This window comes from Corvus moneduloides, chromosome 1 (genome assembly GCF_009650955.1).
Source record: "Corvus moneduloides isolate bCorMon1 chromosome 1, bCorMon1.pri, whole genome shotgun sequence".
Classification (NCBI taxonomy): Eukaryota; Metazoa; Chordata; class Aves; order Passeriformes; family Corvidae; genus Corvus; species Corvus moneduloides.
This window is the reverse complement of record NC_045476.1, coordinates 118,575,866-118,590,137: the sequence shown is the minus strand read 5'-3', so window position 1 is coordinate 118,590,137 and position 14,272 is coordinate 118,575,866. Positions and strand designations below refer to the sequence as shown.

General features: G+C 43.3%; 1 protein-coding gene across 3 annotated transcripts in view; it reads left to right on the top strand.

Moving 5' to 3' along the window:
- Window positions 1–13,057, top strand: part of GAREM1 (GRB2 associated regulator of MAPK1 subtype 1) — a 102,318-nt gene extending 89,261 nt beyond the window's left edge. For all 3 annotated transcript variants that reach the window (XM_032124336.1, XM_032124352.1, XM_032124345.1), the window contains 2 exons: window positions 3,999–4,165; window positions 7,598–13,057. In XM_032124336.1, the coding sequence (XP_031980227.1) occupies window positions 3,999–4,165; window positions 7,598–8,510 (1,080 nt within the window). In that variant the 3' untranslated portion in view covers window positions 8,511–13,057. The remainder of the gene's footprint in view (window positions 1–3,998; window positions 4,166–7,597) is intronic.
- The last annotated feature ends 1,215 nt before the right edge of the window (window positions 13,058–14,272 follow it).

Sequence of the window (14,272 nt, the reverse complement as noted above, 5' to 3'; positions counted from 1 at the left end):
TGTACAGTAAATTAAGACTAATTTGAGACCAAACTGTAGCAAACCATGATGATCCCACACCTTTCCTTCTGCCATCTAACAGTCCAGTAGTGTTGGCTGTAGCCTTTTCCTCACAAGTCAGGTCAGAACCTGGTTGAAACCTAAGTTGTGTTCATTCATGCTGGGTTAGCCTGCAGTGGATTTCCATGGGGATGCCCCTGGCCAGGCTCTGTGCTTCCTGGGGAGGTGCAGCGAGGAGAGGGGAGCAGGACGCCATGCAGGCACGAAATGCCCAACTGCAGCCCTTGGACTGTGCTGCCAAAACTGCCTGAAAAGCAAATGCAGCAGCTGGAGCAGCCAGGAAAGGCAAGACATTATGTCTTCTTAGCAAAGCGTTTACAAACCCAAGAGCACTTCCTTGCCTCTGAGGTCAGGTATGCACTGACGCTTTGTCCAGACTCTTGGACGAGTGCCCAGCAGCACCATATCGGGATGAGGCTCCCTGGCAGCCTACACTGACATTAACTGGTGTGGGGCTGGTCCCACCCTCCTCCACCTCCTCCTCCTCCTCCTTTCCCAGACACATCATCCTGGCTTCTCTTTTGTGCTGGCTCTGGCACTCCTGTGCCTGGGCAGGCAGCCAGGTCTAGATCTGGAAAATGATTAGTTTCCTGCTGATTTCTGCAAGCTGAACTGCTTCTGCACAGGGTCAGAGGAGTGCTGGAGTGCCGGGGAGTGGGTGGTGGGGGAGGAAGGCTGCCCCTGCAGCAAGGTGAGGGCAGCCCTTGTGCCATGGGGGTGATGATGCCCGGATCATGCCTGAGATATGAGGGTCTTATGTCATCCCTGAGGTGTGGGAAGTAGGGTGCTGGGAGAGCTGTGGAGCACCTGCACAGCATTGGTGTGGACCCTCATACTTGGGGTATAGTGACTCCCTTTTGGGGCCAGCAGGGTGACATTTGGGGTAGATATGTATGTTGCCCTTGAGAGTTATTCTGTAAAGTGTGGAATTTTGTCATGTGTGTCTTACATTACTGAGGTAATGTGTGAGTGCTGTCAGCAATGTGGATATTGCTTTCTAGCCATGTTGGAGAAATAACTTCTGCTAAAGATACTAGCTTGCATTTAAAAGTGAGCAGGGGGTGTAGCCCCATGAAAAATAAAGCTAAAAACCTACATTTCCACAGATTATAAGAATTTAGACTCACTTTTATGGCTTCCTGGAACAGCTTTGGAGTGAGTATCAGTGACCTACTGAATTCATCTGTGGGCTGGGGCTGAGGAGAGGTTTGCATGGTTTTCATGTAGGTATTTATAGAGTAAGTAGATCTCAGGAGCTGCTGAAGAACATGCGGTTTAGTCATCACTCCCTCTAGAATGATATTCCGTAGCATTTCTGTATAAAGGTTGGCTGGCAATTGTATTTTTGCACTAAATTTAAAATGTGTGTCCAGGAGCTGTTTGCAAGACAGGAAAGGACATCTGGGTATTTCAGAAGCTGTTCTGGTTTTCTTCTCTCCAGCAGGATGAGGCATTCTGATATATCACGTGTATTTTCTAAATAACTTTCAGAAAAATCAAAGCAGCGTGAAGGCAGAAGGCAGAGGAGGGGAGAATAACTTCTGAATTAAGGCCTGTAAATTAGTAATTGCTTCATTCCCCAAACACTAATTTGCATAAAATCAGAGGCTGTTTTCCTGATTGATATAAAGCACATCCCTGATGGAGTGCACCGGAAGTTCAGGCTCCTGTGGATGAGGAGCATGGAACTGCTCTGTGTTACACTCACAGTCATACTGGTGACAGGGCAGGTTTTATCCAGGCAGCTGCAGAGCTGGTCACTGCAATGGGCACCGTAACACCCAGATTCAGCAGTGACACCCCAGGGCCCAGGCGGTGCTGGCAGGGCTTGGGCTGGCAGCAAGGAAAAGGAGCAGAGGTCTTAAAATCAACATAGCACCTTATGCCATTAGAAACAGGTCACCATTCCTAGGTCACAGGAAGGAGGGTTGGTGCATGAGAGGTCAGTATCAAATAGAAGTTTCAGGTTGTACAGTGTAAATGTGTTTTATCTGTATCTGACAGCCATGTGACATCCAGTGCTTGCAGGGTAAAGAGTATTTCCAGCTAAGAGCAGCAGCCATCGAGGTCATTGTCCTGTCACACTGTGGCTGTTCCACTCATCTCCCTTATTTATTTCATTGCCATTCTCTTGGACCTAGTGAACGTGGCTTTCCTGAAGCTTCCCCTTGCTGTTGTCCATTTAATCTGCAATATCTCTACTTTTTATTCCTCTGCTGGGTTTTCTGGGGGCTGTGTGTGGCAGCTGTAATTATAGTTTTATGACAGGGACCAAATGGGACTCCAAACAGGTGTTATTTATGGCTTCCTTCTGATCTGCAATCTAGGTCAGCAAGAGAGTTTGGCATAGTTTGTTATGCCAGCACCTTTGAATGCCTCAGTCTTCCCAGGAAAGAAACACTTTAAGCCTTTGACCATCTGCTGTGCTCCAAGAGCTCCCCTGAATGGTGTCTCTAACCCCATGGATATATATTCAATAGCATTCAGTATTAATTTTGCCTATTCTGACTTGGGGAGGGAAAAAAGGCTTCAGGCATCCTTGGGGCACAACACTAAAATGGCTGAAGAGTTTTATGCCTGAATTCAATAACAAACATGAATAAAATTGATTCATTTTTTTTTCATTTCTTTGAAAGAGCAAATAAGAACCCTTAGAACAAGATTTATTTCAGTGTTTTATGCTGTCGGGCATTTCCTGTAATTTTGACTTGTTTTGAATTAGGGAAAAAATGTAGTACAATGTCCTAGTCCCCAGTTTTCCATTTCACAAAAGTACTAAATATGTTATTGCATTTTGAAAGCACTGAAGTGGATTGCAAAAGGTTCCACATTTATTTTGTTTTTAAGTAAATTAAATCACTTTAATTGCTAATTATGTGTTGCAGAACTGCTAAGATAACTTTTAGTTCTGCAGTGCTGTAAAATTTTAAAATAAACTGCAGCTTTCAAACACAAAAATAATTTCCCTTTTCTGATGCATCTAAGACTGTTTCAGACAAGGAGAACATAGAGGTCTCCTCCTGCCCAGGGGCAGGTGGTGAATTGTTAAAAATCCTGCCTGGCAGCCTAATTCTCAGCAGCCTTCTCATCTCTAGCCCTACTAAATAAAGTTGCTCTCCCAAATATGTCCTGATGAGATTAAGTCCTTAATTCCATCATCTTTTATATGGGGATGGATCCTGACATTTTGCTCCTACATAGACACACCCAACTGAATTTCAGGTGAGCAGTGCTACAGCTGTGTGTTGTGAGCTGCAAGGTTGTCTGGCTGCATGGAGCAGACCTGTTGGCTTGGTGCACTGTTTGAACAGACTCTTGTGCCCACACCTTTCCACTTCTACATTTTGGACAGCCTTATCCTGCACTGCCTTGGCAGCTACAGAAGGACTGAAGCTCCAAGTTTGAATCCAGAAGCTGGTAAATATGAGATACATGTACTATTCCTGTGGGAGGGAGGCTGGGAATTGTCCTAGAGCTGGATGACTGACTATCACTGGTGAAGTAAGTCAGGAAACATCAAAGTATATTGAGATCTTTTCATTACATAAGCTTGGTTTATTACATCTAAATAAACAGCACTAATGAAGTTTAGGCATGATGAATTGCTCCTTACAGAATGTACAATATCAGGAACAGTCTGTCTGATTTTCTATGTTACTGGAAGGTTCTTTTACTTTTTAAATGAGTGGCTATCAAACTGCTGAAACGTGCCCTAAAAAAGATTGCTAGTAGCTCTGCCAGTGGCAAAGTGTTCTTTTGGACTTCTTTGACAGCTACATACTGTTGCAAATGTATATACCTTTTCATTTCTCTCTTCTCCTCCCTTTTTAATTATTTCCTTTCAAAGAGTAAGGCAGAACCAGATGTGTTTCATCTGGCTGAGGCTGCTGTTGCCCAGATTTTCTTGCTGCTTGCTTACGTGTTCTTCTTTTGTACAGGTAAAAGAGGAATGCAGGCTCCTCAACGCTCCCCCGGTCCCACCACGGAGTTCAAAGCCGTCCTCCACCAGTCCTTCCATCCCTCCTCGCACAGTGAAACCTGCACGACAGCAGACCCGCTCTCCCAGCCCCACTCTGTCCTACTACTCTTCAGGACTGCACAACATGTATGTGTCTGAGCTGTGGGAGCACCGTGCTAGCACTTTCTGAGAAAGTTAAATTTAGCACTGTTCTTTTTAAAGGCACTTGTTTCTAAGGCATGGTACGGTGTCAGACTTGCTGACTTTTTGTAAAACGGGCTAACCTGTCAAATTATTTTTAAAGATTCAAAAGGAAGAAAAGCTCCATCAGGGACTAGGTTTTACTAGATAGGACATAGCAGTTGATATTAAATACCTGCACACATTGCTAGAGGTAATACCACTCTTAGGTGACATAGGCTGTCTAATTAAAAAATCATGTATAGTTCTCCATGTTTCTTGAAAGGCTTGAATCTTCAAACCAGACCACCTCAAAGCTAGTTTTTGGGTGGGATTGCAGTGCTGCATGCAGTGCAGCCAGCTCTGATAATCAGGGACACAAAAAGAGTGTGGTAATCCAGAAATGTGTTGTGCTAACTATATGGGAACCTACAGGGTGGATGTGATGGAGGACAGAAGGACCAGCAGACACCACTGAGTGTGAAGTGAGGTGTAGCAGAAGGGGGCCAGACAGCTTCCACATCAAACACACTTCAGCACGACCCACAAACTGGAAAATCCACCCAGGCTGGTTGAAAGTTGACAGTAAATTCTGAATTATGTGGCTGCATAGCTTTTCTTAGTGATACAGTGTCCTTCCTTTGGCTTCAGAAAATATATGCACCTTCTGAAGCCTCACCTCCTTTTTACCTTGGATGTCTTCTTGCCATTATTTTTGGTACCCCTTCAGTGACACAGTGTGTGGATATTACAAATTAATCTGAAACATCACTGAATTCATTTCAGCCTGGATGCAGTTGGGATAATAACTTGTGCTGGAATTGCCTTACTAAGCCATACTGCACATTTGCGGCTTAGTGTTGTGGATCTGGCAATGATCACTCTAGATCAAGGCTGCTTGCTTATTTTATGAAAGCCTGTTGGGTAGTTCTGTCAAGGTCTACTCCACAGGAGGTTGAGCACAAGACCTCCCAGCTTTTGGGGCCCACCAAATGCTGCCTTCTCTCTTTGTAGCTAAGAATACATCTGCCTTCCAAAAAACTATGAAAAAGCTAGGAAAACAGAAGTGAAGTTTCTCAGGAATGTAAAAGGTTGTAGTGAGGTGGGGGTCAGTCTTTTCTCCCAACTAACAAGCAATAGAATGAGAAGACATGGCCCCAAGTTGCACCAGGGGAGGTTTAGATTGGATATTAGGAAAATTTCTTCATGGAAAGGGCTGTCAAGCACTGGAACAGGCTGCCCAGGGAAGTGTTGAAGTCACTATGCCTGAAAGCGTTCAAAAAAAGTGTATATGTGTCACCTGGGGACATTGTTTAGTGTGGACTTGGCAGTGCTGTGTAATGGTTGGATTGATGATCTTAGAGGTTTTTTCCAACCTAAACAATTCTGTGATTCAATGACTTGCCTTGAACTTCACAGTATTTGCATGAAATTCATCTCCACCTGGGTCCAGACCAGACATCTCCATTTTGGTAGAGTTGACCTACCAACACCTCTGTGTTGCAAAGGAAGCTACTAGAAAATTGGCATTGTGTGGAGTAGCCAGATTGCTGGTGAAGTTGCTTTGCCATTTATATCAACGGTCTTGTTTTCTGGATCACGAAAGGTTGCAGGCAATATTTTAAACAGAAACAAAGTCAGTATGATTTGTCCTTATCTGCCTCTAAAAATGCCTGATGCCTGACTTAAGCTGTGTTTGAGGCTTGTCTTGCATCCTTTGGCACCAAGTCCCAGGGAGTTAATTTTAGTGGAGGATGAATAAGGAAGTACTTTGAAAATGTTAAAATGTTATTTTATCAGTTTTCAGAAATTCCATTAATTTTTGAAATCAATAAATGTTCCAGTTCTAGTATGGAATTAGAGAACAGAAACAGGATCAATCAATTTAATTGCTCTGTATGGTTGGTTGTTTACAACACCTCGCTGACTGTTTCCTCAGCTTGATGGCTTGGTTTGTGAAAAATGATTTGCACTGTGTGCAATACACTAGTTGGCCTTTCAGCAGCCAGAAGTGACCAGCTGGTGGTGTATCCCTGCTGAGTGGGGAAAACTCCATCTCTCCTACTGTAAATATCCAGCTGCTTTACCTGTCAGACTTGTATTAGTGACGTAAAGAGACGAAAAGTTCGGAAGGCACGGAATGGAGACTGAGGGATGGTTAGAAAGAGGGAAACTGCATCTGTTGGGATGGATATTTTCCAGTGATGCAGATTAGAGCTGGTTTTATGCATCTGCACTGTGTATTTGATCTGGGCAAGTCCAGGTTGGCTTCCTCTCTGATCCACTGTAAGTACACGGGGAAGTAATTTTGTGTCAATCCACTGAAAACTATGCTGGTTTTTGATAACTGCTCCATTCTCAAGTAGTTTCCACTGAGCTGTCATGGGGTGACTGTTGAGTTTCTTTCTTGAGTAGTTAGTTCTCAGGAGAGATAGGTGACTAATTAAAACAATTTTTTTCAACTGGTGGTTTCTGTCTGTTCTGTTGAGTAAGGATTTATAAGTCTGCTAAGTGTTTTTCCAGTGTTCTGGTTTAGTTGGCCAAAATTCCAAAGATCAGCACAATCTTTCACATTTTCTTTTAGAAAGTGGCATAGAATCAGCAAACATTTGCTTTTGATAACAGCTTGCGTGCTTTTGTTGTCGTCTCCGTCTCTTGGGAACGCCTGGATATAAACCATCGGTTCCCTGGGACAGGCTGAGCTTAGTTCACCACCTGGAAGTGGATCAGGGTAACTTTCTTTAGGTGCCTTTGAACAGCAAGTGTTTGACATCAAAGCATTTTAAAGATCCAGACACATCAACAAGTTACTGTGGGTAAGCTTAAAGCCTGATACTTCAGCACGTCCAGCTAGGTCTGCTTACCCTTCCTGCTAAAACTAATCCTTTGGCAGTGAGCATTAACTCACTCTGTGTCTCTGTACTCTGCCCTGGTGCACATGGCCTAGTGCAGGGTGACCTGCCCCTCATATGAGCTTTTGCATACCATGACACATCTGTGCTATATATATAGAAAAGTACTGGACTAGAACATCTTTCTAGTATATGTGAGGCTGTTTCTCATCCATGGTGGTATCCCTCAGGAATTCAACAGTGAAAAACTGAGTATTTGTGTGATGACACAGAACTGAATTGAGACATCTACTGTTTTTATGAGCTTGAAAAAACAAGACATGAGGCTTTTGGGTATATCAGCATCTTGTCAGGCTTATAGAAGGGGTGAAGGAACTGTCAGTGCATTAATTCAAACATGTTAATTCAAATGTGAAAAGTTCTGCTGGAGGAAAGAAGATTCTTTCCTTGTGACGGTCACCCTCTGACTCTGTCAGATGATTTATGAGTTTATTGAAATGCCAATTTTTTTCTTACTAACAACATCTTTTCTGCTTTGTTCCTTAAGTAATGTCACAGAGAGCGACAACACCAACCCAACTGAGAGCCCACCCGTTTCCTGCTACCCGTGTAACATGATGAAATCTGAATCCAAAGAGCCTGAGACCACAATGCCTTTGGGAAGCCCCTCAGCTGAAGCTCTGCCTTCGAGGTTATCTTGGCCAAACCATTTTTCAGGAACTGCTGAAGGCCTGAACAGGAGTGATTTCCTCCTTGATCCAAGCAGGAGCTACAGTTACCCCAGACAGAAGACCCCAGGTACGCCAAAGAGAAACTGTCCAGCACCTTTGACTTTTGACTTCGATGGGTGTGAGCTCCCAACGGGGTACTCCCCGCTGACTCCAGCAGAGTTCACAAACACCATCTCCAGCTGTCCAAAGTCAGCAAGTTACTCTCTAGACTGCACTGATGAGAAAACTCTGGGAGTCAGCAACACAAAGCAGAGCCATTCGTGTCCTGCCTTACCTCCTCGGGCACCCAAGTCAAGTGAAGATAAGATGGTTACAGACATGTGTCCCTTGCCACTGAAAATAGATGGTGCCGAGGAGGAATCAAAAACTGGCTCTCCAGACATCTTGGAAGACCAGTATCTTGCTAAAAAGGGCATGCAGGATACATTCTCTGTGTCTTACCCCTTCTCGTCTCCCCTCCACCTCCAGTTAGCACCGAGGTCTTGTGGGGATGGCTCTCCCTGGCAGCCACCCACAGACCTTTCTGGACTCTCGATAGAGGAAGTGTCTAAATCGCTGAGGTTTATTGGTCTGTCAGAAGATGTCATATCGTTTTTTGTCACGGAGAAGATTGATGGCAATTTACTGGTTCAGCTTACAGAAGAAATCCTATCAGAAGACTTCAAGCTAAGCAAATTGCAGGTTAAGAAAATATTACAGTTCATTAATGGCTGGCGGCCCAAGATGTGATGCTGGCTAGCTTTTAGTGAAACTGTATGAGGTGTGCTCGATACATTTGAGCTAATACATCGCTTCCTGTTTTTTGCACTAAAAATCCTTCCTGTAAATAGTAGTAGAAAAATTCTTACTATGCAGATAAACATTTTTCAGTGGTGAATGGACTTTTTTTTCTATGTCAATAATAAAGGTAGAGAACCTGCAGAGGTGTGCCTTTGTGCATCCCTGAATATTCAACAGCTGCTAAAAACCGGACACTAAGGGAACTTTGACTCCATAGTCTGTTAAGACTTAGTCGTATTTATTACTGAACAATTTGATGCTGAAAGACACACACCAATCCAGTTTACAGTTTTGTGTTAACTGCAAAAAAAGGTATTTCTTATGGGATTATTTCTGTTCACATAATATTTGGCAACGTGCTGTGACTTGCAGATATACAAAAGCATTGGTTTTGACACTACATCTGAAAACGTTAAGAATTGCTGTGAAGTGCCACTAGCACACTATTCTTGCAGCATTATTTTTATTCACAGTATCTTCCTGACTATCTGTAACGTGGATGCATTTTCCATGTTACTTTGAGCAAAAAGAGTTAAATGTTTTTAAACCAAGAGTCATGCTTAGCTCGTTGCCCAGAGGGGAGGGAGAAGGGGGATTTTCTACTGAGCCACTCTGCCCTGGCCAATTAAAAGTTTATGACCTGTAGATTTCAAAAGTTGCTTTTGTAGTTGGATGACTGGAGTAAATAGCATGACTTCTGGTCGCGCAGCTTTCTCATGGGAAAAGCAGTTCAGTGCACAGACTCCTTTCTCAGCAGATCCTGCCTGCTGCAGCAGCCTGCTAGCACAGCCCTTGCAGGAGCTGTGCTGTGGTGGAAGGTAACAGCTCCTTGTGTTTCCTCTGCTGCTGTTCTGATCGTCTGAAAACACGCTCGGTCTGCTCTCCTATTCCTGCGGTCGGATCTGTGTGGGAAGGCGATCGTGCTCCTGTGTCATGCCTTTGAAATAAAGCGTTGGCAAGGTGGGAGGGATCGGAAACAGAGCACGGCATGCTGCTGAGAATGGGCTGAGTGAGGTTTTGGACCATGCCACAGGAAATGTTTGTGATCTTTTCAGTTCACCTGTCTTGTTTGCAGTGGGCTAGAAGGATGTGGGTGTCAAAGTGGGAGGGGCTGAGCATCAAAGGACGTGCTAATTCAGTTGCCCAGCTGCAAAATCTGCACTAGATGTCACATGTAAGTAGCAGTTAAAAGGGAGCACAGAGATGGTACGTGGGTATTAGTCTGCCCGTGGAGACCTCTCAAATTTAACTGCTTAAAAGGCTAGGAATAGGATTAACTTTTGATAGTCCTTTGTGGTTTTCTTGTAGTTGACAGAGCTCTCTGAAATGTGTCTAAAAAACCCCTGGATCCCCCTGCCTTTATATACTGGATTCAAGGATTTGTGGAGGTCCTCAGGAAACACTCTATGTTATCCCTTCCTCCTCAGCAAGTGTGCGTGCCCAGGATCCTCAGGTGGTCAGAGCTAGGAATGCTAGAGCAATTTCACCTTCACTTGCTGCTGAGCAGAGCCCTGGCTAGGGGAACACCATCACCTGCCTTGTTTACCTTTCTGATGTATAAAAAAATATCTCCATTGTAGGGCACATAGTTGGGAGCATCAAGAGAAAATACAGAGCAGGGACAAAACTGCTAGGTTTGCCTGTTTTCTCAGCCATATTGACTCATTAAAAATAATTTATTAGCAAATAGAGCTTTCTGTTGTTGGGGCAAATTTCATGTCATGTCGCCATGACGAAGCCAAGGTGCATTATTTGTCTTGCAGAATGCAAACCACCAGTTCCCAACCAGAAAGCAAATCCCAGTTCTTGTGGGTACTGTAAAGGCAACAAATACCCCAATAGAAAAACCCCCACGACTTCATAATCCTCTTTTTCATAATGTATTGGCTTTAAGCAACACATGAATAGCTTTCTCCAAATGCTTTTTAATTAGCATCCTAAAATATTTTAGCTGCAAATAGGATGAGATCAAATTCAGATACTGTTCAGACGTGTGTGCTTGTTGGTAGACAGATGCAAGTTGAAACCAATTGCCTTTTAAACCTCACTGTGTCAAATGAGTGTTCAAATTTGAAAGGGCCAAATATTTAATGTCAGGTACTTGTCATTGTTTTGCTCAGCTTGTTAATTCTAGGTAAAAACCCCTAAAATATCTCAAAAAAAAAAAAAAAAGAAAATATTGCAGTCTTGGTAATATTAACATTAAATATTGCTAACACCCCCTAGTATATTAACATCCCTGACAAAGTAGTTTTCTTTGACTGGATTCACACCTCTTCTGTTACCTCTGCTTACCTGCTTGAAGTGGTTATTCTTGCAAAGAGACTGGTGGAATTTTCATTCATGACCGTGCTGCATCAACATCTCACATGCATAAACCAAAATACAACTGGCCCACAGAAAGGCCTAGCAATGTGCATTGTTTGCAGAAGCTGAGCCTGTGCACCAAAGTACAGCTAAAACCTCTACCTGCAAACTTGCTATTGGTGGCCTTCCAGTTGTCTCGTTCTAGCTTGGCACTGCTTACTTTTTTTGTGCATAATGTATTAGCATTTAACTTTTTCCTTTGCCCTTAGCCACTCGTTGCCTTCATTTTCCAAGCCATTTTTTGGGATTTAGGTGTTCCTAAAATTTGTGTTCCTTGAATTTTATGACTCCAGTGTTGATCTACCTGCTGTGGTGCCCAAGCTGGACTGAAGTTATCTGCTCTGCTGAAATCAGTAGAGTGATGAGCAAACTGACCAGGTGGAGTGTTGTGGCTCAGCCTTTGGATCCTAGGTTATGGAAAGGGGTATCTTTCAATAGGTAGCCAGGCACAGCGTGGAGGTCAGCAGTGGGGAAAACCAATCTGGTTTTGGGCAGTAGTGGAGTCCAGCCATGTAGATGGGAGTTGTGTTGGTTGTCTTTGGGGCCTGAGAGCTGTAACCATTGAGCATTGTGCCAGAGTGGGCCAAAAATCACTTAAATTTTTGAGGCAGTCTGCTAAAACAGGCCAGTCCTAACCTTGGATTTCTTCCCTCAGATTAAATAAATGTAAGGCCTCTGGTGCTTACCTGGTTATTGGTGTCCGAGCTCTGTGTTACCTTTGGGGTTTTTGTTTGTCTGGGGGTTTTGGTAGCAAAAAATATGGCATGTCATCCTGTATGGAGCTGTCTCTCTGTCCTGCACCAGGAAACACATCCTTTCTATGCAACAGTTGCATGTTGGCACAAGGACTGATGCTGCCTTCAGCAGTGAAAGCCGGATTCTGGCATGGAGGCTTTTCTGGAGGTGGACATTGAATTGGGCAGGGGAGGCATGGAGAGGAAACTTGAGGGGAAATGCTAGTTTCTTTCAAATGCTCATTGTGCCTAGGATTGAGATTCTTTGTCTTGCTGCCTGCCTGGCTAACCAAAGCTGTGTTGACAGCAACTCAAAGTGCATACTTGTGTTCTTATTCTTGCCATATTGTAAAAATTGCCTACAGCTAGAAACTTAGACAGAAAACATTTGGTCCATCCAAAATTAGAAGGGAAATGCATTTTGAAGTATTCTTTTCAGCTAGAAGCAAGGGTTTGAAGTTACTGTGTATTACTATGTATTTTCTAATACAACAGGTTTACTCGCCGCTTAAATGAACTTCGTTCCACAACAGCTTCAAGAGAAACAGCATAAACAGCGAAGCTGCCTGAAAAGGCACCGTGTTTCAAACCTGTCTATAAATAATTGTTTTCCCTTATGTTTTCATGTTAAATCAACTTCTTGATTGTCCTCCCACAAAACAAATTGTGCTGGCACCAGCTTCTTGTGTGCTTCCCAGTGGGTTGCCTGCCTGCAGGCCCAGCAGGAGGTTACACCATGGTACTTAAAAGCCAAACACCAGCCCTATGAGAGGACTACAGCTTAGCCCAGCTGTCCTGGTTCCTCTTACTGATGCTCTGAAATTGCAGCGTTCCTGTATGCAAGCCAGAAGGTACAGATTAAATCCTAATAAGCAAGAGGGATCGTCCTTTTTATTTATAGGGATGGCAGGGCAGTGTGGAAATGCAGGCCCCTTGTTGAGACCTAGCAATAAATGACTCTTCATTTTGTTATGTCTTAAATTCCTAATAATCCAGGAGTTGTTCCAACTTCACAATTTTTGTGTGTAATAACCAAATTTTCAGTGTGAAAATCTGCAGAGTGATTCTCTTGACTTGGACAATCTTCTGAATTGTATTAAAAATATGTTAGTTCTTAGCGCTTTAGATTCACTTTGGGTATGTCAAAAAAGTAACACTTGGGAAAAAAAGAAAAAAATAAAAAGCCTCAAAACTTTGGCTTAGTGCATTTCCGTTATAAAACGAAGCATGGGTTTTGTGGAATTCTGTGCTGTTTTGGGCTTTTGTGTAAAAGGCTGAAGGCAGATTATTATTTAAACCAGGTGCAAATAAATATCCCTGTAATGTATATGAACAACTTTAAACCGCGTATTGTAAGTATATAAACTGTATATTAAAGACACTATTTTCATGATACTTCAAATGCATACAGACTTTGTTGTACTAAATCAGTTGGGTTGCATGTATTATATAAAAGGGTTGGTTTTCATTTAGTAATTTCACTGACTTACCCTCTTGCTCATCTCTATAATTTGGAAATAAGCACTTCTCACATAGTGAATTTCACAGAGTAAGATTGGGATAATTGAGAGGAGTAATCAGGCTTTTGCATTTAACCTCTCAAGACATGTTACTTTTCCCTGTCTTGTAATTTCACTCGTTCCCCTTCAGCAAGAGTATCGAGCTGTGTTTCCCCAAAGAATTTGTTGCCAGACAGCAGACGTTCACCTAAAACATTATTTTCCCAATCCCTATTACCTTTGTTTTGGAGGAAAGTATTCAATTATAACTTGGATATGCTTTTAAGTGCAAGACCATGGGCAAATATTCCTGCTTTGCAGAAAGTCTCTGAGGCATTTATTGGATGGGGAGGAAATGAGAGACAAACCAATGTTGTGCTGTAGGTTGCAGGTTGCCTGTTCTCACTTCCTTCGATATTGGCAGTGGAGAGAAATGTCAACTCTACAGCCATCCACGTGTTATGCAGATAAGTTGCTACTGTGCCAGATTCCCTTGGGCTGAAGCTTCATTCGCTGATACCAGGCCAAGAGAAAGTTTACTACAGCACAACAGTAGTTGTGGAAGGGTTTATGGAGGGAGTCATTAATACGTGTTTATGAGACATAAAGCAGGGCAGGATCTGACACAGTGGTTGCCGTTGGATTTGAGACAGATGGGGTTTACTTGCCTCCAACCCTCACCTCCGGGAGAGGAAAGAAGCGTGTCTGGAGGCAGGATGTGCATCACAGGGGGGTGGGGGGATGGGGGAGGGGCAGGGAGAAGCAGAATTGCTTTCACAAGTGAAGAAAACTCTCGTTCACCGTGAGCAGGTCTGTCTAGGGCTTATCTGTGCTCCCCTCTCCTAAGAGGGGAAGGAAAAATATTTCATTTTTTGAATGCTCCAGTCAGTTGGCTCCAGCCTGAGCAAAAAGATCTGCAGGATACAGGATAGCATTCACTGCATGAAGGGGAAGTGAAGGGCTGTAGCCCAAATCAAAGTATGTCCATCTCCCTATCAGGAAAGTGCTGTCCTAAATCAGGCATGTGTATTTTATATATATATTATAGGTAGTAGTCAGCAAGCCTGACATAAATCTCCTGTCTGATTAGTCACCATGGCTACCTATAAAT